The 26,610-nt window shown below is 38.0% G+C and overlaps 4 protein-coding genes across 8 annotated transcripts in view; 2 read left to right on the top strand and 2 right to left on the bottom strand.

Annotated features, from left to right (window-relative positions):
* Nucleotides 1-4,213, bottom strand: part of LOC117578200 (uncharacterized) — a 63,157-nt gene extending 58,944 nt beyond the window's left edge. The window contains exons 1-2 of the mRNA XM_034263529.2: nt 3,911-4,213; nt 3,496-3,782 (exon numbers count right to left, since the gene is read on the bottom strand). The gene's annotated coding sequence lies outside the window, so the exon portion shown is untranslated. The remainder of the gene's footprint in view (nt 1-3,495; nt 3,783-3,910) is intronic.
* Nucleotides 4,214-5,291: 1,078 nt separating this feature from the next.
* Nucleotides 5,292-18,213, top strand: LOC117565514 (protein vav). Of its 3 annotated transcripts, XM_034244667.2 has the most exons (11): nt 5,293-6,355; nt 6,429-6,610; nt 6,690-6,764; nt 7,492-8,142; nt 13,021-13,129; nt 13,353-13,520; nt 13,583-14,406; nt 14,971-15,348; nt 15,419-15,571; nt 15,750-15,921; nt 16,378-18,213. In XM_034244667.2, the coding sequence occupies exons 1-11, from the start codon at nt 6,050-6,052 to the stop codon at nt 16,435-16,437; spliced, it is 3,078 nt and encodes a 1,025-aa protein (XP_034100558.1). In that variant the 5' UTR covers nt 5,293-6,049; the 3' UTR covers nt 16,438-18,213. The 3 variants fall into 3 exon arrangements, with proteins under 3 accessions (XP_034100541.1, XP_034100558.1, XP_034100549.1); XM_034244650.2 differs by lacking the exon at nt 13,021-13,129 and having other exon boundaries at nt 5,292-6,355; nt 7,492-8,140; XM_034244658.2 differs by lacking the exon at nt 7,492-8,142 and having other exon boundaries at nt 5,301-6,355.
* LOC117565531 (uncharacterized) lies at nt 10,957-12,752 on the bottom strand. The gene is made up of 3 exons (XM_034244677.2): nt 12,634-12,752; nt 12,479-12,572; nt 10,957-12,409 (listed from the first exon to the last, which is right to left on the bottom strand). Exons 1-3 carry the CDS (start codon nt 12,671-12,673, stop codon nt 11,461-11,463), a joined length of 1,083 nt encoding a protein of 360 aa, XP_034100568.1. The 5' UTR covers nt 12,674-12,752; the 3' UTR covers nt 10,957-11,460.
* A 1,870-nt stretch (nt 18,214-20,083) lies between the features above and the next one.
* The window catches only part of LOC117565745 (nostrin), a 32,643-nt gene continuing 26,116 nt past the window's right edge, over nt 20,084-26,610 (top strand). The window contains exons 1-2 of one of the 3 annotated variants that reach the window (XM_034245023.2): nt 20,084-20,322; nt 21,110-21,237. In XM_034245023.2, the coding sequence (XP_034100914.1) occupies nt 21,196-21,237 (42 nt within the window). In that variant the 5' untranslated portion in view covers nt 20,084-20,322; nt 21,110-21,195. Of the gene's footprint in view, nt 21,238-26,610 lie in introns of all 3 variants that reach the window. The other 2 variants (XM_034245012.2, XM_052008651.1) reach the window with 2 other exon arrangements.

The raw sequence follows: 26,610 nt of genomic DNA, 5'->3' as shown, positions 1-26,610 counted from the left end.
ATTAATTGTAAATTGTAAACTGTAAACCAAAAAATTCAATGAAGCATATTTTAAAGCATTTAACAAATATTTGCTAAGAATTTCGGAACGAATCTCATTTGAAAACAGACCGAGCCAGATTCTTACTCTCTTCAGCCATTCAGCCATTAAATTTATTTATTTGAATTGTGCTCAACGACAGTCATCAATAAAAACATAATATTTATAACTTTGCCGACAAATATAGGTATATAATTTTCAATTATTATACATATACACATTTAAAAATCATAACTTGCAAACTGCAAAACTTAAATTTTATTATATAAATTCTAGCACAGAATTAAACAAATGGCCAGGCGGAAGGATATGCGTACCACAATTTTGAGTATAACAAGTAAGAAAGCTACTGTCGAGTGTGCTCGACTGTGAGACACGCACTACATATTGTCAATAAAAACGTATTGTACAAATATTCCATTAATATACGACAAAAATACTGAAATACAGCAAAGTATATATATTTTATATTGATATGATATTCTAGAACTGTACTAATAATAAACCGCAAAAATACAAGAAATATACCGAATGATATCTTTGGTATATTGATATAGTACTTCATTCAAAATATACCATAGATTACAAAATATACCAGATTATCAGCAAAATTATCTACAAAAGTATTTCTTAAATAATTTCTACAATTTTGATGTGTTCGCATTGAATGTAGCAAAAAGCATTAAAATAACGCTTGGTATTCGATTTTCTTGAATTTACTATTCCAAAAGTGGACGTCGTAAATATTTGAAATTTGATCTGCGTCCAAACATAAAAAGTGCTTTCGAAATTATAACTCTATTTCTTAAAGTCTCTGAGATATACATATGTAGATGTTCATAAGTACGGATAGACAGACAGACGGATAGACGGATGTAGCTATATCGTCTGGGCGGTTGACGCTGATCAAGAATATATATACTTCTGCCTTCTACATACAATTGCTTCAGGCACAAAGTTATAATACCCTTCTGCCCTATGGGTAGCGAGTATAAAAATTCGCTTACTTTATGCAGCAATTGAATTATTTATTTCAATTGTGGTCAGCGACGAACAGTCGTCAAAAAAACATAATTTAATCATGTAATAAAGATGTGAGCCATATAAGCATATACATATATACACATATATAATGCTTAATATATCTATATGTATTAGATTTTGTTTTATTAAGTAGTTAAACCAGTGCAAAACATTTTAGGGAAAACTGATTCAGGACAAACCTAATATCATAAGAACGTAAACTGTTTTCAAGTTATAAATTTAAAATTCACAATGTTGAAATTGTAAATATAAATTGAAATGTTGAAATTAAAATATTTCAAATACGCTCCAAATTTTAGTTAAATGCAAACTCTTGAATACTTTACACAGCAATTTATTTATTTGTTTAATTGTAAAAATTGAATAAAAAATCAAATAAATTAAATAATAATTATAGTTAAATGTTTGGAGTAATAAATTGAAAACTATAAAATACATTAAAAATATGATTTGAACAATTTGATTTATTTGAGAGCTGAGCTCAGCTGGAATCGGTCAAGAGATCGAAGCCATTAAACAGATGGTTTTGCCATATATGTATTTATGTAGGAAAGTGCTTTAATGCCACATAACATAATTACACTTGCAGCTATGTTTTAATTATTGTATATGCTCGCATTTCGTTACTCCGTTGGGTCGTTAACAACGACGACGTCGAACAGAAACATTCTCGTATTTGTTGGCAAAAAAAAAAGTAAAAAAAAAAAACAAAAACAAAAAACCATGCGAAAAGCGAAAACGAAAAGAATTTCAAACACATAATCAGAGCACATTTGTGTTTGCTAAAACAAGCTAAGGTTGTGTTTGCGAAACCGACATCAGTCATTACTTTTGCCCGCAATTACTTAGCCGAAGAAGGAGCAGCAGCTGAAGAAACATTGCCAGCAAACTGAAGAAGGATAAGCAACAGAACTTTCAATACACACACACACTGATATATGCATGTGTGTGTATATGTTGTCGATACTTACACACACACACACACGTGCACACAGCAAGATAAACTGCCAGCCGCAACGTAAATAAACGTTGGCAAGCAAGAATTTTATTTAAATTCCGCATACGCCTAGTTGGCTTAGCAAAGAGCTAAAGGACTGAAACTCTTAGTCGTTCGTCGTTTATTCCGCAGCAAAAACTTTGGCATTACTACTTCGCTAAGTGCGGCAGAGAGCGAGAGGTGATGAAGCAAAAAACTCAACTACAATAAATACAGTTCGTAACCCGCCAAAGCCAAAGCCAAAGTTAAAGCCAATACCAAGTTGAGGCTTCCATCGCCTATTACCAATTGTCGTTGATTGTTGTCATTGTCGTCGACGTTGTTGTTGTTGCTTTACTTTCTTTTATGTCAAAGGGTTTTTTTGTTGTCGTTGTCGTTGCTGATGCTGATGCTGTTGCTGTTGCTTTCTTTTTGACATCATCGCGTGGCGACAAAAGGCAACGCTTGCCGAACATTTTAATGAGATTTTCGAATTCCAAAGAAATACAAAACGCAGCATAGTATCTATCTCTTTGCATCTTTGCCCCCCTCATCTCGTCCCCTCCTCTCTTTTTGTTTGCGTGTTTGGCGTGCGGCGACAAGCAGCCAAGTTAATTAGCAAAAAACAGATAACGTCGCAACAAAAATATAAAAATGAAAGGAGCAACCAGCATCTTAAGGCCAACTAAAAGGTCTTGCCATGGAGCTGACACTACCCCTTTGCGCCACCACCCCCTCCCCCCACCCCCCTCTCCTACTTCTGTCTGTTCGACCCCTAAAAATTATCCATCTGACTGCCATCGGTCACTAAGCTCAGCTCGTTGGCCATGAACGCTTTATTTTTCGGTGGGGCGGGGGTGTAGGGGGGCAGGCAAATCAGGCGTATACGGGCGAAGAAAATGATTTATTATCTGCGAAGGCAATTAAGTAAAATTGCTTGAAAATTGTTTTGGGAAAAACGACAGTTGAAGTTACAGTTAGTCGTAACTCCTTTTGCTGTTTACGTTTTTCTTTTGCGCTCTCTCACTCACATATTTTTCAAGCGCAAAATTAATGAAGTGGAAATGCCCCTCCCCCCTCCCCCAAGTCCTTAAAAAAAACCTCAATCCCGCCCTCTGAAGGCAGCATACTTTCAAGTGGAATCTGTGGCAAATTTATTGGTTGTTTTTTTTTCCCTTCACAAATATATATATACTTTATTTTCGGTAGATAGATAAACTATATGGGAACATAAAAGATTCCCTAGACAAGGTCGAAGCATAAGCTTAGGTTGAAGCTTGGTAATTTTATGCAAAGATCTTAAATAATAACCATTTCTTGTTCTCTTTTGGAAATGTGAAGTATTATGTTAATTACTTAAACAATTTTTTAGTCTTGCCTCTTCAACTTTAGCTTGAGTCCTAATTGATATAGTCAATTTATTTCTTTAGACTTACCGTTCTTTTTTTAGGGTTTTCTTTTTTTGTTCTCGTTTCAGTTATTATAGAAGTTGTTGTTGTTGTTGTTATTGCTGTTGTTATTTACGGATTATGTGTCACAGCTAATCCCAGGTAGCTTTTTAGATTGCTGACAGGTCCAAGCAGGAAATTGATGGGTTCCACCCGATTCTCTATTTCGGTTTTTTATTTATTTTTCTTCTTTTTTGAAACGAGGAATTCAAAAACTTTCGACTCGAAACAGGCACAAAACTGTCGTCGAGTGTCGAATGCAAACACCTTTTTGGCTTTTGTGGCACAGCAAAAAAAAAAGAAAAGAGGAACAATCAAACAAACACACACGCACCCACGAAATTCTTTTATGTACGTTATATATATATATGGTATATATGTATATTTCTTTTCAAATTCTAACCGTAAACGCGCGATGAGTGTTTGTTGCTTTTGGCTTTTGGCTCTTGGATGTTCCTTGGCTGTTGTTGCCGCTTCACGTTCAAATCGTTGACTGTCACTGTCGCTGTGATGCTCTAGTGCTCGACTACTATGTTAGTGTTTAAGCTGCTTTTGCTGCTGCTGCTGCTGTTGCTTTTGCCTGAAAGCTGACAGTCTGAGACAGGCACACTGAGAGACAGAGAGAGAGAGCGCTGAAGCTGAACCGAATCGCACGAGAGTCTGTTGACGAATGAATTTGAATTTGCAACGAACTTGCGTCCCCTCCAAAAATCTGTTCACACAACAAGTTGTTAGCCGCCTGTCTGTCTACCAGCCTGGCTCTGTTAACAAAGTCGCAACAGTTTTGCAAAAGCTCCTACATTAAGCTTGCGTTACTCAGCGCTTTTCTTGCTGTATGCGCCTTAATCTTTGCTACAATATTTCTTGGCTAAAAGCTCAATTTTAAAATTGGGCATATTCTTTTACCAATTTCAGTAGTATTAATGAGAACTTTTTTAATTTGACGTTCTTTTCTCTGGCGATCTTAGTTAATTAACAAATGTTGTTGAACAAACCTTTTTTTCAGTTGGACACATGTACTAGCGCCATCTATCTTTCGTTGCTTTCATGTGCGCGGTAACAATTCTAGTATATTTTAAAATTTACACACATACCACGGTTACACTTAAACGACTTGGTGAAAATTTCAAAGACGCGCAAGATTGGAAATGCACTTAATTGCCGTGTGATCGCTTTAAACGGTGTTCTTATTTAATATTACTTTTTACGTCGTGCGTGCGGGTTGGAAACGAAGTATTAAAGTATGTGTTATATACAAAGTATTGAAATTATTTGCATTTGATACGTTTTGGCGGCCAGTCAAAGCTCATGCGTGCACAGCTTAATTGCACAGCTGCAGTGGATTCGCGTCGCGTACGTTGGTAGACAAACTTTGCATTTTCGCAGTAATTAATCACTAACGTGCAGTTATTGCACTTATTTTAATTATTTTTTCTTATAACCCGATATAATCCAACGTATAAATGCAACTCTGCACACAAATTGTAACCGCTTGTTGTGCTCCTATCGATATTACATTGGCTTTACAGAACAGTTGACGCACCAACAGTGCCATTTTGAGCATAACAGCGAATGCGTTAGATAACAGCGAGCACTAACAAATTATTTTGAGCACAAACCTTTGCAATGCGAACATTTCAATCTCTCAAATATTGTCTAACATTTGAATTGTAAAGCAAAAAGTGTTGTCATTTTTTATGTTTTGAACAGCTGGCTTGCAAAGAACATATCGATAGCTCGATAGCAAGTGGCAGAGTAATCGGCTGTTAATTACAGCAAGCGCATCCTCTTCAGCTGCTGTCTCTGCATATGTGTATGTGCGGGAGCTCGTGTGTGTGTCTGCGCGCGTGCAAGTGTGTGTGTGTGTGTGCAAGCGCCTCCGTGCAATCTATTAAGTGCTGTGGAGTGGAATATCAAATATCAATTGAATATAGCTGAGAAGAAATCACAAAACAAGCGTCGTTTGCCACTTTTCGCATTTCGCCACCCCTCCCCCGCGCCTCTAAATAAGTTGTTCTAATTGTTGATTTCTGTGTGTGTTTTTTATTTCGCTTGTATTTTCCTTTATTTATTTGTGGTGTGTGCAGTGTTGTTGTTATTTAGCGCGAGTGAGAGTTTCCCGTTGTTTCGTCTGCTGTGCAGTGTTGTTGTTATTTACTATTCATTGGCGTTGTTGTTGTTGTTGGCGCTGTGTATCTGTTGACGGCAAACGCGCAACGGCCAACTGATGAATTTCAATTGTTTTCATTAAAACAACAAAACAAAAAAGCAAAAAAAGCGAAAAACGAAAAAAAAAACGCAACGAAAAATTTATGCGCGCGCCGCACGCCCCAAACGACGACGTCGACGACGCCCCCGTCAACGTCTCCCCCCCTGACGCCCCCTCACAACCCACCCCACCCCCTGAACAACAACAAGAACAACAACAGCAGCAGCAGCGTGTAAACTAACAGCAGCAGCCGCAGTCGCTGTCGCAGTCGCCATAACAGCAGCTGCTTCATACAGAAACACACAAACATACGCATACACAGACGTATATAGGATGGCCTCCAACAGTTTTGGCAGCACTGGAGTCGCTGCAGCAATGACCTCGACATCCTCAGCAGCCGCCGCCGCCGCCGCTGCCGCAGTTGGCGCAGACAATGGCGATTTGTGGCGCGAATGCGTTGCATGGCTGGTGCGTTGCAAGGTAATTGCCATAGATCACAAGGCGGCACTTCCCGATGCCGAAATACGCATTCTTGCGATGACACTGCGAGATGGCGTCTTGTTGTGCAACTTGGTCATCCATCTGGATCCCACCAGCATGGATGCACGCGACTTTAACCGCAAGCCACAAATGGCGCAGGTCAGTAAAGTGTTTTCTCATCATCATCCTTCTAGCTTTTATCTATATCTTCTGGCTTTCTCTGCCTATTTAGTTTCTTTGCTGCAAGAACATTAAGATGTTTCTGGATGTGTGCCACAATCATTTCAACATTCGTGATGCGGATCTGTTTGAGCCCACAATGCTCTACGATTTGAGCAACTTCCATCGTGTGCTCATCACGCTCTCCAAGCTGTCGCAGTGCCGCAAGGTTCAACAACTGCATCCCGAGTTGCTGTAAGTTTTTCCTTTTTATTGTGGCATGCCACCATTTCCTTAGTATCTTTACAATTTACTTTTGCTTGCTTCCTTGCAGTGGCTTCAATCTGCAGCTGTCGCCCAGTGAACGTTCGCATTCGGATGAGGCGATTTACAAGGATTTGCATTCGACGTAAGTGCAAATGCATTGATAACTACACTTTTAAGCGACAACAACTTGTGTCATCAAATGCCATATGTTATCTTTAGTGCGTGCCCCTCTCCTCGCCCTCCTGTGCGCCCCCCTCCAAGAGAAGTCTTTGCGACGACACCTTTTCGGCTTTGCTTTGCTGTTTCGAGTTGAGTTTTCAGTTCAGTTTTACATTTCCTGTTGCAAGAGCAGCGTCTCATTATGCGTTCACCTAACTGACTGATTGTTCCGTTCACGACCCCACCCCCCCGACGCCTACGTCTGCGACCCTTCTCTGTCCTGATAGCATTATACAACCGAGACCCGCTTAAGCCCTTGTCTGACTGCTTATCAAGAAACAACAAGCACCACAAACAGCAACAAGAATATCCAATGCCCAAGCTTTATCTAACGCTCACTCTCTTTCTTTCTCTTTCTCTTTCTCTCTCTCTCTCTCTCTCTCTCTGTCTCTCTCTCTCTTTCTCCCCTCTCTGCTACTATCTCTTTCATTCTCTGTCTATATCGCTCTTTCCACACTGTCCCTCACTGAATGTCTCGCCTTGCCCTTGGCCAATGCCTTCCCCTCTCACACTCACTCTCACCCCTCTAACTCTCTATCTATCTCTATCTCTGTCTGCGTGTGTGCGTGTCTGTGTGTGTGTGATGCAATGTCCCCTCCCTCTGCCACCCTGCCAACCCTCGTCAACACACAACAACAACAAACCACCAGCCATGACATGAAGAAGGCGAGCAGCATCGATGCCACAACCACAACAGGCTCTTCATCATCGGAATATTACGAGCGCACCTCGCACAGCGGCTCACTTTCGGTGGAGGATGAGAACAGCGATATAACTATTGAGAACGGCACCGAGGACATCGATGATTACATCGAGGATTCGCTGTCGAATATGTGTGATGCCAGCATCGAACATGATGCCATCGGGAATGAACATCATCAATCCGTCCAGGGTCAGTTGCGTGCTCTCTCCTTTGATTTGTCCCTCGATGTGGAGCCCAGCAGCTGCAGCAATGATTGCGTCACACCAACGCCAACGCCACAAGCGGAAGCGCCACGCGCCAGCACATCAGCTGCCGCTGCGGCAGCGGCGACTTCAGCTGCTGAAGTTGAAGCAACGACGAGCAGCTCGGCAATTGGCACATTTCCAGCTGGCAGCATCTCGTCCACATCCTCGCTGTTTGTCAGCGAGAGTCAGAGGTTGCAACGTGCCGCTGCCGCCGTTTACAATTATCGCTCGTCGATGCAAATGTCCACGGAGCACGAGTATGCGTACATCAATGACATCTACAGCGAGGACGATGAAAAGGTCTATGAGGATCTGTGCTATGTAACGTTCCAGTCCAAGGTCAAACCAGAGGTGTGCTGTCACAATCTCATACTACTACTAATCTCATTCTCTCTCTCTCTCTCCTCAAACACCCACACAAGATAATCGTTAAAACTAGTCTGCTCGTAATCCGCATAACGCAACCACTAACCACCTACCACCCAAAAAAAATACTAAAATAACCTGCTTGTATGTAAAAATAATAACTGCCATGACTCTGCTCGTATGTATGTATGCTAAACTCGACAACAAGCATTAGCAGTATTAAACCACATTTCACACTGCACTCGACACCCAACAAGAGCTTACATCTTACACACTACACTCCACAACGCGCTTCAGTTAGTTTCATACTCTATACAAAACTCTACACTTGCTTCTCTCGCAACAATCCCTACATGCTTAAAGTAGTTCCTATAGCTTAAATCCCTTGACATAAATCCGACTTTGCGACCCTTACATCTCAAACCACACACTTTAACTTTCCAATCCCAATCTTTCCTTCATAAATCCGAGCTTGCAAACCTTAGATCACAACCCATACACTTTAACTCCCTACCGATCCTTAGCAACCTTCCAACTTCCGATCTTCAAACCTTACATGCCAATTTAATTTCTTTCTAAACAGTTTTCATATGATATTTTACATCGAATTCTAAAATTGACTTCGCTTCACAAACTTCAAACTTTACCACTTCTCCCTAAAGAAAGTATTCCACACACGACCTTGCAAACTCTTCACTTTAAATTCTTCCATTCTTAAGCAGCCTTCCTAAATCCGACTTGCAAACTTTGCATCGCAATTTAGTTCCAATGTAAACAGATATCACATTTTACACCACACTCTACAATTGACGTCGCTTTACAAACTTCAAACTTTACAATATTTTCCCTATTAAAATAATTCCACATACCGTAAAAAACTTAGCGTACACTTTAATTTCTACCATTCAAATCCACCCTCAAACCCTACATCGAAATTCCCAAGCAATTGTCCATTAAACTCTCCAAATGCATCTCTCCAATAATGATTATTATTATCTTTATTTTTGTCTTTTAACGCTCTTCTACACCCATTAAAATATTCCGCTCACAGTTTCACTAATTATATTACAGTCATTGCATTTTATCCTACTCTCCACATTTGTCACACATTTATCTACAATCTATTTACTCTACACAAAGCTACTCCTAACCCCATTCTACACTCTACACTACTTTATGCGCATATAGAACAAACGTAACACTCTACACTCTCTATACATATATCACCCACCTGCAACAACTACACATCTAGACATATAGATTTTGCTTGTCGATGTCGGATTATGCCTGCATTCTTATAACATATACTGTATTTGCTTTTGCTTTCTGTTTCGTTTTCGTTATCTCCTTCTTTCACTAACTGTCCACCATCCGTTACAAGACCTCGAACCTTGCAATAAGACCTCTCAAGTATGCGATTGAAAACGTGTAAAAAGAAAAAAAAAAAAAAAACATTTCTTTGAACGAAAATGGAAAAAATGGCAAACGGAACAAACGGAAATGGCAACGATTCTTCTTTTATACGACTATATTTATAATCGAAACCGTTTTGGCTGATTATATAGCATTAACACTGTATGCCAGGCACGAATACTGATACTGAGTCATGACGGGGCTCGATGCGACCAACAGATAGGAACCATCCAAATCCACAGAACGTTGATATCGATCCAAAATTTTTGGATCTCTTTTATTTTGTGTTGTGTTTTGTATTTTGTTTGCCACCGGAGGCGACCCTTTAGATAAGAACCAGTCGAAACTGAATATGCATATCTGTGAACCCGGCATTTGTTTCATATGTAAACAGTTGATAGAAGAACATGTATCGTGATATCAGCGGGACTACAACTCTAAATTACATTTGGGATTGACATTGTTTCGTTCTTTGGTATCCCCTTTTATTGCAGCTCAATGAACTAATTTCTCTTCTCTAATCGCAAAGCTGATAGTTTTACCCTTATAGCGTGAAATACTAGATACCATAATCTGAATAACAATTGTGATAGTAAGGATAGTTTGTGCCGTTTCAATTTTGTCTATTTCATTCTGATTTTTCTTCACTAATTGCAAAGCTGGTTATAATCAACGTATAGAATAATTTAAGAGATACTACAGCTCTCAAATACTGTTGAAATATTTAAGATAGATGATTTCCGTCATTGATTTCCTCTTTTTCAGTCTAATTGCCGATATTTTCTATCTAATCTCTATATAATCTGATATATGTTTCCTTATATTAGAACTCTAAATTTCGGCTGTTATACTAGAAATAGTTTATTTTCTTCATTGATTTCTCAATTTTCTCCACCCTACTATAGTTCTTTTCTAAATACTTCTTTAAGAAAATTTTGATTGATAGATAGATAGAATGAGTCGTTGTTTAATTTTTCCTTAGTCAGTCTGAATTTTGTTCTTTAATTGCGACTATATCTCATTCCTTTTGTTCGTGATATAAACAACTATTGGCATAAGAATTTTGGACATTTGCGCGTTCTTTGATTTCCCTACTTTTTCAGCTTCCAACTTCTGATTTTTCTACATTAATATTGCAACTGGTTATTTCCATAATATATAATGGATTATTAACAATAGACTGTCCAGTTCAACGGTGTCCAGTTCGATGATTTCCCCTTCATTGATGTTACTTAAATTTAAATAATTTGTTTGTCGTCGAACTGCTTATGATTCATTTAAGATTTTCAGCTATTTGTTTATACAATTAACACGTTTATAAAAGCGCTGTTCGACCCGGTTTTGCTTTTATTATTCTAACGAATTCCCAGACTTATTTCATCATCAAATTTCTCTCGATTATTGTGAATGTCTATATACATATGCATATATATAGTAACAGTTTTATTTGTCGATATTATGTATCTCTAGTTTCCAAATTATAATAATAATCATCATAGGGACTATGTTCTCAGCTGTTAGCGCTCTTTCAATCCGTGGCCTATATAATATATATATATCTGATAAGTGTTTCTTCTTTTTTGTTTTACAATAAGCGAGTATCTATAATAATTCGTAGCGATGCTCGAAGAGATCGTCTTTTTGAACTATCTAGCGTTTCGGTTTCGTGCTTCATTCTCTCTCAAGTCTTTTCTGATTATCGAATTGAGTGCGACGTCGCTTTGCCCCACAGTTGTCTTTAGGAGATGTAACAGCCTTTTGTTTTGTTGGGCGAGAGGTGAAAGTGTTTACAAGTATTTGTGTTTTGTGCTATATATATATAGTATATATACTCTTTATATTTGTTTGTAGAGCAGTAACAGGAACAAGTTGTAGAAAAGTTGTAGCTCCACTCATTGATCATCCACCTCCTCCTTCACATTATTCTCCTCCTCATCATCATCATCGTCGTCGTCATCGCAGCTGCTGTTGCACTTGAACTCCTCGTTGTTGTCGATGTTTATGAGCAGCGGCGTCACATTGATGTCGGGCACCAAACGCTCCAGAAGCTGCCCGGCAACCGCGCAAACTGCACTCAGACGCAACTCCATGCGATGATCGTAGCGGCGTCGATGGCGATAATACTTCTCACGCTCTGTCAATGCCTTACGCTTCCTGTGATTGGCTCCTCGCTCCTTGCGAGGCGCTGTTGCAATCCGCTCTGTGGCTACTGGCTCAGCTGCCGGCAGCTCCGTGGTGGACTCATGCTTTAACGAAGTAGCAATTGAATCGGTTTCCGACAAGTCGGATACCTCAATGGCCACAGGATCCGAGGGTTCCGAGGTCGTGGCCAGCGAATCCAGTGAATCGGTGAATGCGTCGTCCAGCGCATTGAAGTCATCATCGTAGACTATATGCTCTGCTTTGATGATGGGTTGTTCCTCGGCTATCGACAACTTGTTGCTTGTAGCTGCCTGCTGCTGATGCTCCGCTGTCGGCTCCGCCAGCTTGGGCAGACGCAGCAGGGGATGACGTTGCATGACAGCCGCCGCCTTGATGGCAAGGCAATCGTGATCGTTGACCAGACCACGCATGGCCACAATGTTATTATAGTTGTTGGATGCATCCACATTTGGTTCTTTGAGGGCATAGGAATGCAGGTCGGTGGTGCGTTGCGTCATATAGGCGTGTATTTGGCCAAAGAACTCCCACTCCTCATTGAGCAGCTCGATGCACTGTTGATTCAACGGTGTCACTTGCATGTTTGCCTTCTGGATGCGGTAACGTTGCACCATGTTAAGCCATTGTTTTCTCAGCGCTCGTTCGCTGTAGTCGCCGATTCTCACCATGTCCTTGAACTTTCTGCCAATGCAATAACAACACAAACAATTTTAACAACAATAGTCACAATAAGTATATTGTCATACTCACTTCCATGGCTCCGCCTGCTTCGAGGAGTATTTGGAGAACAAATCTTCGGCTTCAATGCGTTTTGTCACTAGCAAACGCTTCTCTTCAGCTGACCCTGGAAATTATTTTGAAAATGTCATTTCATTCGTACCATTGTCGTCCTTTGTTGTGCTTACACTTCTTGGAGCCACTTTTCGCATAAGTGTGGTGCTCCATTGCGCAGTCTTTTTTTCTGTTGCTCCACAAATGCTCTTTCAACGCACGTGCAACGAACAAAAAAAAACAAAAAAAGAAGAAATTGGTTGGTTGCTTGGGCTGCTGCTGCTTTTGCCAGCCCTGGTGCTGTACAACGTCTGTTAAGTTAACATTTGCTGTTAATGTCGTACGACAAACCTATCGATAAACATCTTATGTTAAGTTGCATTATCGAAATGTGGCCAACACCCGGTGGGCGCAAAGAATTTGTTTATTTGATTATTATTTAAATTTTGAAACATTTTGCGTTATTTTTTGTTTTCTTTTATTTATTTAAATTTATTTTGTGTATTTGTGTATTCGTTTAGTACCACCGACAATATTGCATGCAATGGAACTGTTTATGATCACACCAACACTAAAGAAGAGGAGGTCTATCAAGATTTGTGCGCCCTGCACAGAACGAGTAGAGGCCAGGTAGTAATTTATTACGTATTTTTTTCATTTATTTTCATTTCGGTTCAACTCAAATGTACCATCCACAAAAACAAATATGCATAAAACAAAAGCCTGCAAAGAATGTTTAGCTATGCTTAGTTGCATGCATCATTTTGTAACGAGGCTGCTATGCTGTTGCCTATGCTCCGTCCGATAAACTTGGTTTAGATATGACTAACTAGTGGTAATCTCTTCCCTGTAGACACAATCGACGACCAGCTTCGAGCAGCGCGACTATGTTATACGCGAACTCATCGACACGGAATCCAACTATTTGGATGTGCTCAATGCGCTGAAGGCAAAGTTTATGCTGCCACTCGAAAGGCATCTCAATCAGGAGGAGCTGCGCCTCATATTTCCGCGAATAAGGGTAAATTACTTAAAAATTAGAAACGTTTACGTATATTTAAATTGAATACTTGTATTTCGTAGGAACTGGCTGACATACATACCAGATTTCTAGAGAAACTCCGCGAATCGCTGTCAACGATGGCAAAGCAAAAAATGGGTCAGGTATTTTTGGAATTTCGCGAACCATTTCTCATCTACGGCGAGTATTGCTCGAATTTGCTGAATGCCATCGACTATCTGGCCGATATTTGCAAGAAGAATCAAATCATCGATCAGCTGGTACAGAAATGTGAACGTGAATATAATGTGGGCAAACTGCAGCTGCGAGACATATTATCGGTGCCCATGCAACGCATACTCAAGTATCATCTGCTGCTGGACAAGCTGGTGAAGGAGACATCGCCGCTGCACGAAGATTATCGTTCGCTGGAGCGTGCCAAGGACGCGATGATCGATGTGTCGCAATATATTAACGAAGTGAAACGCGATTCCGATCATCTGGTTATCATACAAAAGGTCAAAGATAGCATATTCGATTTGAATTTGCCCCAAAATGGCAACGATCTGCTCAAATACGGCCGGCTGCTGCTCGATGGGGATCTGCACATCAAGGCGCATGAAGATCAAAAGACCAAAATGCGTTATGCGTTCGTGTTTGACAAAATCCTCATACTGGTCAAATCGCTGCACATCAAAACCGGCGACATGCAATACACGTATCGGGATTCACACAATCTCGCCGATTATCGCGTCGAACAGAGTCATTCGCGTCGCACGCTTGGCCGAGATACACGCTTCAAGTACCAGCTGCTTTTGGCCCGCAAATCAGCTAAAACTGCATTCACTCTCTATCTAAAGTCGGAGCCGGAACGCGACAAGTGGCGCAAAGCGCTTACCGAAGCCATGTAAGTTGAAGCAAAGAATTAGAATACCTTGTTGTGATAGTATACTGTCGATAACTGGCACTAATTAGCATTAAATATCATGTAATTTGCGAGTTAGCTGCGGTTTATGTCCTCTAAATCGTTGCTCCTCAAATCCTTTATCAAATCAGACACCATAGTATAAATATTCTTGATTAATCAAATCGATACAACCAAGTGCCGAGTTAAAAGACAAAATACCAGGCGAGCATAAGTGGACAGCAAATGGAATACCATAATATGCAGTTGATATTGTGGATGTTGATCACTTCAATCCTTCATGAATAGATAGAAAAAATAGCAGTGTCAGCAGATAAAATACCAGGCGAACATGAATCAACAGCAAGCAGTAATATAGCATGCTTTTAGAGTGGCGCCATCTATCGTACATTCCTGACGCGTTAAATTATGACAGCCTAAAAGTGTGCTACAGCATTTAAATTTTTCTCATACATTGTGAAGCTAAATATTATTTATGACATAATTATTATATAAAATCGACTATAGAATATTATTCAAGTGATTTATATTGTGTTGTTTGTGCAGGGAAAACTTAGATCCGCCGGGTTGTCGCAATACGGACCATAAAATGGAAATCTACACGTTCGATGCGCCCACCACGTGCCGGCATTGCTCCAAATTTCTCAAGGGACGCATACATCAGGGCTATCGCTGCAAAGTGTGCCAAATAAGCGTGCACAGAGGTTGCATTTCGTCCACGGGTCGCTGCAAACAGAATCCGGTTAGCATACCGCCGCCAGTCTGCGATCGCCAACTGTCCGAGTTCAACTGGTTTGTGGGCAACATGGATCGCGAGACGGCAGCCAATCGGTTAGAGAATCGACGCATTGGCACATATCTGTTGCGTGTGCGTCCTCAAGGTGCCTCCTCGCCACATGAGACGATGTATGCGCTCAGCTTAAAGTGAGTCCCCACAGACAAATTAATTATATTTCAAGTGCTTATAAAATGTAACTCAATTTCTTGCCTGCAGAACGGATGATCATGTGATCAAGCATATGAAAATCAATCAGGAAAACGATGGCGAGTCCATGCTCTACTGCCTATCGTCACGACGCCATTTCAAGACCATTGTGGAGCTGGTTTCCTACTACGAGCGCAACGATCTGGGTGAAAACTTTGCCGGGTATGCGCAATTCTTTATTTATTTGAACATTTTATCGATGATACTTCTTTTTTAATTATAATATTCAAAGAAAACTAACTTAAATGTAAAATACAGATTTAGATAGCTCAATTCACCAATTAATTTTAGCAAATAAGTTGATGTTAAACTAACCGTTTCCCATATTTACTATTCACAGGCTGAATCAGTCATTACAGTGGCCCTTCCGTGAAGTGATTGCCACCGCGCTTTATGATTACGAGCCAAAAGCTGGCAGCAATCAGCTCCAGCTGCGCACTGATTGCCAGGTACTTGTGATTGGCAAGGATGGCGACAGCAAAGGCTGGTGGCGTGGCAAAATTGGTGATACGGTAAGTCACAAAAGTATTTCAGTTTCAGTAAAAAAGGTGACTATAAAAAAGTTGGTCTAATCTTTTTTTTTTACCAAAATTGCATAGACACGTAATTTCATAATTCAATCTAAAGCCCATGCTAACATAAGATTTACCCAGCTTGTAAGAAGTTTCCAGTGTGAAATGTTTCAATTCTATGAAAAAAATTGTTGTATATATGGTTTATTCATACACAAAATATTTCATTTTGTTACAAATTCAACTTTAATGTAAATTTAAAATCTTTTCTTATACCAATCTTATTCATTGACCAGCTTTTCTAACCTCTACAAAATCAAGACATTCATTACAACTCTTTCATATCATACTGCCTTCAAGAATGGAATCAAGGAATTGATTCGATTTATGTATTCTCCATGAGCTCGATCGATGTTGAACTTTAACTAAGCAATTTGTTACAATTCGTTTGTTTAGGTTGGCTATTTCCCCAAGGAATACGTGCAGGAGCATCCTGTGACCAGCGATGAGCTTTGATATTACAACTATGAGGTTTACTTTGCACCGAAGGCGAGCACGCCAACTGCGGCCATTTCAGAAATACCTGTAGCTGTACAACAACAACAACAACAAACACAACTCGCAACAAATGGGGAATCTATCCACAACTATCACCACAACAACAATAACAATAATAGCAGCAGCAGCAGCAGCAACAGCAATAACAACAACGTTAGTTAGACAAGATTTGCTGCTGCTGCTGCCTGAGGATGCGCGATATTTGTTGCACTTAGTTAAAATATACAACAACAACAAACAAACAAAACAAAACACAAAAGAAACAAAATTAATTTTATTATTATTAATTATTATATAAACTATTTTTTTCCAATTTTTTTTTATTGATGATAATGATGATGATGTGCATTTGATTTTGCGTTTGCTCGAAACATTTTTTGTGCCAACAACTGAACAATTATGAGAATGCATCACTGAATGTTCCATTCGCGTTTGTTTTACGTATATAATTTTGTTTTGTATTGCAATATATAAAGTGTAAAATCTATATAGCATATAAGTACGTATATGTAAACTGCACAGAGATGGTGTTCAAACAAAACAAAAAAGAAAAAAAAAACAAGTTTTATTTATTTTTTAATATATTACGTGTGTGTATTTGTTGCTACACCTCCAACTTCCATTACAAATTTCCATGTTGTACACTGCGCTGCGTATAATTATATGTTTTATTTAAGTCAGAAAAACACACACACAAAACAAAAAACGAAAACGAAGAGAAAAACTTTAATCGAATGCGCTGTGCGGCATTTCATACAAGAAGCTTTAAACTTTATATACATACTTGTACTTTATAACGAGATATATATATATACAAAATATATTTACAATTGTAATGGACGTGTTAACATATATTATGCATGTATAATGTATTATTTGAAACGAAAGAAAATGGAAAGCGAAGGAAAGGAAAAGCAACGTAGTAGCAACAATTTGTGCGGCCACAACAGAAAAAAAGCTTTAGAGAATTAACAAACATATACTACTTATATATATATACAATACTAACTTTAATGTACCTACAGCCAACGAATGCAACTCTCTTTGCAAAAACAAATTTAGTTAGTCGACTTTGAAAACAATAATAACGAATGTTGTGCATACTTAAGATTTATGTATACATCACAAAACAAAAGTTTGATAAATTTCTTCACAAAAGTTGCTTGCACAAAAGTAAAAACGTTAACAATAACAATAACTATTCAATGACTAAAGGCGTTTCTTGCGTTCTGTTCTTTTGCACTGGGCACACTCTTTGAGCAATAATTAATTAATGACAAAACAACAATCGACAACGACAAGAACAAACTGCATTAAGCATCAATTAATAATCAAGCAGCTCGCAGCAAGTTGGTTTCAATCCTAAGTAAGAATATATGTATGTACTTTGTGTATGGTTTCACGCACACATATATAAATATATAGCATATACATATATGTATGTTCAAACATTTGATGCACTTTGCACATTTGTTTCTCTCTCTCTCTGTCTTAACACTTCACTTCAACAATTCCGCAACTTGCATTTCTACATTTAAAACACAAACACATTTTGCACTCCACACTCTACTCTTAATCTCTTTGCTCTCCTATGAGCTATTGCTATGCCTTTCTCGCTCTAACTTTCTCTGTCTCTTTCTATACAGTACAGTTTATTTTATTGTTCGGCAGCTAAATTAAATGAACACAATTTAGAAATCAATTAAACGAAATGAATAGAAAAAAAAAACAAAATACAAAAATGAATGCCACAAATTGTGTATCAGGCCCCGAAAATATTGTGGGGCTGATAATAAGCGTAATTAATAATTGCATAATTTTTAAATGAAATTTGTCGCTTCCAGTTCAATGCCAATGTAACAAAATGTATCAAATGTTAATGTTTTTATTTAACAAAACACACGCACACAAACGCGCTAATAAAGGACTTTCTATGATTTGTTGTTCAATTGTAAATAATAATTGTTTTCATTTTACAATTTTAAGAAATTAATTTTAAGAATTGATGTTTTCAACAACAAAAATGCAAGCAAAAGGATCGCCAACGGACTTCAAAAGACTAATTAATGGAGTTAATTTGGATCACTGTCTGGATTAAAGAATCAAGTACATATGTGGAAAAAAATCACGGTATAAAAAAGTAAACTGTATATTGAAAATCAGTGGACCAAATGAATTTACCTGACACATATAAAAAGAACTGTTGACAGAGGTGTGATCTTCTCTCCGAATATGTTGTGGATCACAAGAGAGGGAAATAAATACACTCTGATTTAATCTAAGCACATGGCACAAACAAATTTTTGCATGGTTGACGGGTAAAATATTTGCAGTTTTCATATTTTTACAGTCTGACATGGATGTTCAAACAGTTAATAAAATAAAATGGTATGAACCTTACTTTGAAAGATTTACTTTTTATTAAATGGAATATTACTCAATAGCTAGTGTTATAATTAGTATTTTGTTCATAATTTTTTATTACAAATAATTTTGAATATAAAAATAACTTCTTTGCTTCTATTGTTAATCCATTTATACATTAGAAAAAACTAGGATACCTTACTCAAATGAGCCGCAATTTGTTGTATGTACAATAATAACTACAGTATTTCAGATTCCTGAAAATTGAGTTGTGATGGAATTAAAACAGTCGAAGTTAAAAGGCTTGTCTTTGGGCAAAAAACGCCTACTACAATGGGGTTTTAACTGTTTTGGCTGACAATATGGTATATTTTTAATGCACTATATCAATATATCAAAAATACCTTTTGGTATTTATGCTGCATATTAACTTGGTATAATTTTAGAATATGGTTTTCTTGAATGGGAAGCAGGTACCTCACAGCTTTCTTGTTTTTTTTAATAATTTTGTAAACAAATAGAACATATTTGCTTTTATTGTCAATCTATTTATAAAAAAAAATTTGACTATTGATACTAATTCCGATATTAATTAGTATATACTTTACGCGATCAGGAATATGTCCTTCTGAAGAAGACAATTTTCAGTTGTTTTTAAGTCTAATAAAAAGTAACCCAGCGGTTGACCGTGTCAAAAAAATAATCTATTAAAAGCAGAGATAACACATTTGTACGCATGTTGAACGAAAAGGCAACAAGGTAATTCAAATTTGTTGATTTAATTAAACTAATATAAAACTCTCATCATGTGGTTTTAATCCCCGCTTGTGAGAGAATGCGATAAGACAGTTTTTGTTAGTGCTCCGCTCTTGTTCTCTCTCTCTCTTTCTCTCAAGCGCAACAGGTTGCGATCGCTGGGAAGCTTCGCTTGGCGGTTCATGCACTGGCTAAGCCATGCCATACACTCGAACAGCTGGGCTGCAACTCGTTGAGGTTCGGCGCAGTTCGGTTTGACAGCCACCTGTTGCTTCGTGCCAATGAGCGAGCGGCGCACTTGCTCGAAAAGAAAGAAAAGCAAGTCTGAAGAGCGGCGACGTGCGATGAGCGTTTAGAAAGTTCGTCGAGTTGAGCGGTGGAAAAGAGCGACTGTTGGCAGAGCGGTGCGGAGAGGGGCGTCCACAACACTGGCAACGGACTGATGACTGGGTATCGGACTGGGGCAGTCGACGATGTTTTAGTAAGCGGCACAGAGCCAACAAGTTCGGTTCGGCAGCGTTCGAGGGCAAAACCCGCGCTCGGCTAATTGCTTATCGCGGTTATTTCGCTTTTGATTTTTGTTTCGATATTTTGTTTCATATTTTTTTGTGGTTTTATTTTTTTTTTTGACAACGTTCGGCGTGTTTGTGTGTGGTGTTTTTGTTAACATTTTTCGATTGCTGCTGCTGCCGTCGCTTGTGGTGCAACTGCCACTGGAAACGGGTAATTGCAACGTAAACGTAAACGTAAACGAAATACGAAATAAAGCAAGTGCAACTGCAACTGCCAAATGTAAATGAATTGCTTGTTCAAAAACAGCAAGGTTGCGGGCTCTTCATCTCTGTGCTCGTAACTCTATCTCAAGTGCGGGCCAACAAAATAAAAATGTATCTCAATTTGCAACTGCAACTGCAATTGTTGGCCAAGTGTCGTCTGTAATTTGTGTGTGTGTGTGTTTGTGTTGTGCTTTTTGTACTCTTGTATTTGTCCGCATTGTGCTCTGTCTCTAGGGTATTTTGCCCTAACACCAACATCAACAACAGCACCAACATCAACAACTACAACTGTTTCGGCTGACTGCTTGCAAAAAGATACAAAAAGTATCTCGAGCGCTGTTTTTCAGTTTTTCCAGTGTTTTCAGTATTTTTTTGGCGCTCATTTTCATGCGTTACGCTTAGCTGCAAATTGCCAGTGTATTGGTAGCCACCTGCATGTGTGTATGTGTGTGTTTGTTAGCTGGCAACTTTGCTTACAAAATGCTTAGATAAAAGCCCCCCAAAAAAGCCGCCGCAAAGAAAAATCGAAAAACAGCGAAAACGCGAAACGAGAAATTTTGCAAATCGAAATTGAAATTGAAACTGAAAGTAAAACGCGTCGCGTTCGTCGTCGTCGTCGTCGTCGAAGTCGCGTCACAACAATACATAAACTACATAAATACATATACATAAATATAGATAAATTCATATCGTATCTTATCCATCATTTATTGAAACAAACGAACCGTTAACAGAGACAGACTGCAATTGGAATTGAAATTGGATTTTGGGAGGCAGTTATACGCCCCGCCCGCCCCTGCCACTCCCACTCCCACTCTATATGTCCACGCGAAATATGTCACAATTCCGAGATAATTCATGGGTGAGTTGAGCTCCACGACTGCACGAATCAACAGCGCACAGAAATGATTTGCTAACCAAATACGAAAATATATAAGTACTATATATAGTAATATAATTAACTAGCTAACTAACTAACTGTGCCGAATACTCGTACTTTTATTTACTACTTTTGTACTTACTTACTTACTTGCTACAAATAATAATTAACTCAACCTCAACTCGGCGGCCTCTTGGCTGCTTTGGCCTCTTGCTCTTTTGCACAATTTATGGCACATCTTTTGCCCCCCTCCTTCCTTCCCTCTATTTATCAACTGCTACTGTCCCTTGCAATGGGGAGCGTCGCAACTTAATTAGTACAAATCGTTAATTAACCTGTCTTGCCATCTGTGGCCCGATTGGCCAATTGGCCAATTGGCCCCCACGCATCTGCATCTGACCCGCTTAGCTAAGCTCTCCATCTCCATCTCGATCTTCTCCATCTCTCCGCCATCAGCTGTCGAACTGATCGAAAAATTGCGATAGAAAAGTGTTGAAAATCTGGCACAATCAATGTGATTTATCGTCCACGCTGCTGTTGTTGTTTTTTCGATTCGTTTTTTGTGTCTCTTTTTTTTTTCTTTATTGGGCCAGATTGTGCGTATCATTCGCATTACAAATATGCTTCTGCTTCATCAGTGTGATATTCTCAAAGCTGCCGTTAGTCGGCACAGTGGTGCAAATAGTCGAAGAATCAAATAAAAACACAACACAGAAAACTGTTTTTAACTTTGACTTAATGCAAATGCTAATTCATGCATATTTATTTATCAATTCACAACTTTGGATTGCACAAAATATTCAGCTTGAGGTCACCGCTTAAATGAATAAACATCTTTGTTGGTAACCAAATCGAAAACTGCGTTATAAATTAATATGCCATTTAATTGACTCGAATCGAGCATTTGTTTTTTTGTTAATTTTGTGAGCGCTCAAATATTATATCATATTTAAGAGTTCTTCACTTCAAAACAATTCTGTTTAATGAGTTTGCGTTGGCGTTTCTTTTATCGCTTAGCATTTTAAATAATCTTTTTCTTTTTTTTTTTTTGGTTTTAGACTCTCAGTCTATTATTTCGTTTTGTAAAACAAGCAATGAAGAAGTTTGTTTTTATTGACATTTACATGTGTACAAATTTGGAAATTAATTACACTTGAAAATGGCGTGTACAATTTTTGACATTCGACATTTAGTCAAAATTGGTTTTCATTGTGGGCGAAAAACATATATTACAAAAAAAAAAAATTGTTTTTGTAATAAAGTTGATTTAAGAAAATGCATTTTTATTATAGTAAGAAATATGAAATGAACATAGAAAATAATGTATACATTTTGACTTGCGAAAATACATTATTATTTGTTGTACAGAATATTAAGATACATTTTTAGTAGTACATTTTCATTATAGTAAATATGCAAATACTTTAAAATTGACAAAATTGCATAGTTAATTATCTGAATTTTATTCTTTCAAATCAGTCAAACTTTAACAAAGTTTACAAATATTCTCAAAAATATTTGTAAACTTTGTTCAAGTTTGACTCCTATCTAAAATATAAATATAAACCAAGTAAGAAAGATACAACTGAGTGTACTCGACTGTGAGACTGTTACCAATTTTTAATGAAAGTAAAACAGTGCGGTATTATTTTTATAACACACCAAAGTAATAACCGCATAAATACTAAAATATTCAAGGTCTATATTTGTTATAATGATATAGTACTACATTCATAGAGTACAAAATATACCAGATTGCAACCCAAAGCTACTTAGACCCGATTGCTGTAGGCGTTTTTCCTCATACAAAAGAATTTATTTAATAAGTTCAAAATTTATTATCTGATCGCAACCAAATTTTTAGGAATCATAAAGACTGTGATTATTATTATATGTACTAAAACTCTAGCTTGAAATCAATTATAGTCTCTGGATCTAGGTGTTCATACAGACAGACGGACAGACAGACAGTCGCGGTTGTTCACGCTTATCAAGAATATACACATATACTTTATAGGGTCGAAAATAGCTACATCTGGAAGTTACACACATTTTATGAAGGCACAAAGTTAAAATACTCTTCTACCCTATAGGAAGAGGGTATAAAAAATCAAATGTTCTGTGAAATGAATTAGCAATTCATATTTGAAGATACAATGAAATAGGCTTAGTTTTTGGAATTCAAGTTTAGCTAAACAAAAAAAAAATAGAAAATAGAAAATAGAATGCTCTAGAAATGAACTTTTCACGTACTTTTCACATCATTAAGTTTTTGTGTGTGTGGAAAATGCTGAAAGGCAAACTCGAGCCGCACTTAGTTAAGTTCAAGTGGCAAAACATTTTGTTTGCTGCTGTTGATGCTGTGGCAAACTGTAGCACAACATTGATTGTGCTGACGAGAGCAATCAGACTCAGACGCGATAAGATCTAGTTTATGAACTCTCGTTCACTTCACTCTCTTCTCGTACTCGTATGCAGCATTCTTTGTTGTTTGTCATTATGTTTCACGCGTGCTTTGATCACGTCTCCATTTTTTCTGCCTCAGCTTCGGCTTCTGCTTGTTGCTGGTTTATTTTTTTTTTTTATACATTTCTTTGAACGCTGTTTTGTTTGACCAGCGAGTGGGCCACTTTCTAGAACTCTATATATATATTTAGGCCCACTTTCGTTGTGCTGTGAAATGTTCTACAACCAGCTGGCGAGAACAATGTCGAGATTGTAAAGATTGTTATCTTTGGCCGCCTCTCTAATCACATTATGGCACGGCGATTAAATGCGAAAGCTACTAAGAGTAGAGTATTCCCTGGCAGTTTCCGTATTTGCAAAGCCCGAAACCCCGAAAATCCCATCGCGCATTGATTGCGCAAAGTGTCGTGACTGTTGCGACTGTCGGCGCATCTTTTGAGTTGCGCAGCGCAGGTGCTGCAAGTTGCTGTTGCTGTTGCTGAGGCTGTGGCTGCAGTTGCTTCCTTGACTTTAGCTTCAAGTTCAATTACGGCAAATTGTCATCAACTTAGCGTCGTCATCAGCCAAGGCATTGGCCTGGCTTTTAGAGAGTGAAGAGTCGCGAACCGAGGAGGGGAATGGACGCCAGGTTGCCTTGCCTTGCCTTGCCGGGCCATGGCCAGACAACAGACCAGAGACCGGAGACCGGAGAGCAGGCCAGGCCAAGAGTACCAAGAGTATCGAGCAGCCGCTTGCAAACTTTCACTATGCTGCATGGAGTGTTGTGTGTGTGTGTGTGTGTGTTGCACGGTTGCATTTGGGGTACGTGCTATGCGCTACGTGATCTTGCCACATGATTTTCCAAGCCAATGAAAATAACTATGACGACGATGACGATGACGATGACGAAGATGAAGACGATGACTCGATGACGATGAAGCCTCCTGCACATTTTGTCATCATTTTCATGTGGGAAAATCGCTGCTGAAAACGTTTTGTGATGAGGTCGAAGCCTCAGCAACTGGTTTGCTGGGCGGGTTTCCATTTGCTGTATGTTGTTGTCTCTATCCCTCTCTCTTTCTCTCTGTGTTTTTTTGGCATATTGCAAAATCGTTTCCACATAATGCTGGCAAAAAAACAAAACTAACAACAACAAACAAACACGACAATGAACTTTTAATTACCAGACTCGTTTCGTAAAGAAAATATTTAAATTACCCATAAAAGCACAAAACAAAAAAAAAGCGCAGAAAAGTAAAAAGCATATAGGAAAGAGTCCGAAACAAAAGAGAGTGCGGAAAAACTTTGGCCACACCGGATGTAGTGAGGCCGTACCTCGAAATTGCCATATATGAAGGCAACTTCAACTCCAACTCTCTCAGGAAGAGGAGTTGCTGCTGTGTATGAGTATATGAATGCCATTGAGTACACAATTCACAATCTGAATTGATGGATGTGCAATTTGGGCAGCGTGAGTGAAACTTTTTCTGCTGTGACTGCGATTGCGACTGCAGTTAAAGGCAAACATGATTGCGATTAGATTACAAGCTCACAAATTGTTAACCAATTTCCAAACAACAGCCAAAAACCAAAACAATTGCCTCAGTTCAAATATGTTTTTCCATAATTTCTGGATTTCATCGAAATGCGATTACTCAGCTGAGCATTTCAACTCACACACAACCTGTGTAAACTCTAGTTTAAATTATGCAAATTGATGCTGAGTAATCTCAAGAGAATCATCGACAAAAACTTGAGCGATCTTTAATTTGCATTTTTTATTTGATTTGATTTGATTTGCAATTAAGAGAATACTTTGCAATACTTTCCGGCATTGTGAAAATGTACTTAGTATAGTTCATTAATTATAAATATTTCTAGTAGTTGAAAGCCACAATTCTCGCATAAAATTATGTGAATTTCAATAACATTTAAGCTTGTTTTGCAGCTTTGTGAGTTTTCTGTATTCCACGTGTGAATTTATTTAAAGCTATACAACGTGCAGCTTAACAATTACAACTATATTAAATAAGAAAATCGACAATTCATTTATGCCCTCGAATCAAAAGTACTACTTAAAAATACCAAATAAGTGTAAAAGGCATAGATTACGACCATCGACAATTGAATTATACCTTGTGTGAAATTGCTACTTAAAAAAACCTTGCTTTTTATTATGAAATTTTGCGGAATAATCTAGAATGTAGTGAGTATTTTGAGTGCAGGGTATAAAAGTTCCACAACTTCTGCTGCGATATCTTTATAATTTTCAATTTAATTAAGCTGATAGTGAAGTGTATTAAAATGCATGCATTATCTTGTTTTGATAGTATTGACTTAACTTTTCAACAAATTCTTCTCTAAGGAGTCTAATAAACTGGGATTAATGTAAACAAAAGACATTGCTTATAAGGATAGTTGAATTTGTTCATCTGTTCACTCGTTTGAAACGCCTTCAAATATCTTTTAAATAAATAAGTATTTTCACATCAAATTTTGTAACAATTTTGTTAAAGGCGCTGAAAATACCTATATTAATATTAATAATTATTATTGTACAACAACAGAATGGTATTTTTTTTTAGAAATTTCTTGATCTGTATTTATGAATTAATAATTTTTTAAATACTTCATATATTAATAATTATTATTATTGTACACAAAAAGAGTCTTTTCATTTAGAAAATTTTTTTATCTTTCTTTTTGAATTAATAATTTTGTTTGTTTTTTTTTTCAATTATTTGCCATGCGCACTTTGCTGTTATTGCCTCTATTTGAGTAACTCACACACAAGCAAACGAAATCAACTTTGATGTTGACCCTAAATTCAATTCAAGTATGTTACTCGAATATTCACATACATATCTCTTAAACCGATCAACTCGGCCAAAAAGTGGAGACGAGCATCCT

The sequence above is a fragment of the Drosophila albomicans genome, chromosome X, assembly GCF_009650485.2.
Source record: "Drosophila albomicans strain 15112-1751.03 chromosome X, ASM965048v2, whole genome shotgun sequence".
In the NCBI taxonomy this organism is placed as follows: Eukaryota; Metazoa; Arthropoda; class Insecta; order Diptera; family Drosophilidae; genus Drosophila; species Drosophila albomicans.
This window is presented reverse-complemented; position numbering and strand designations above follow the sequence as displayed.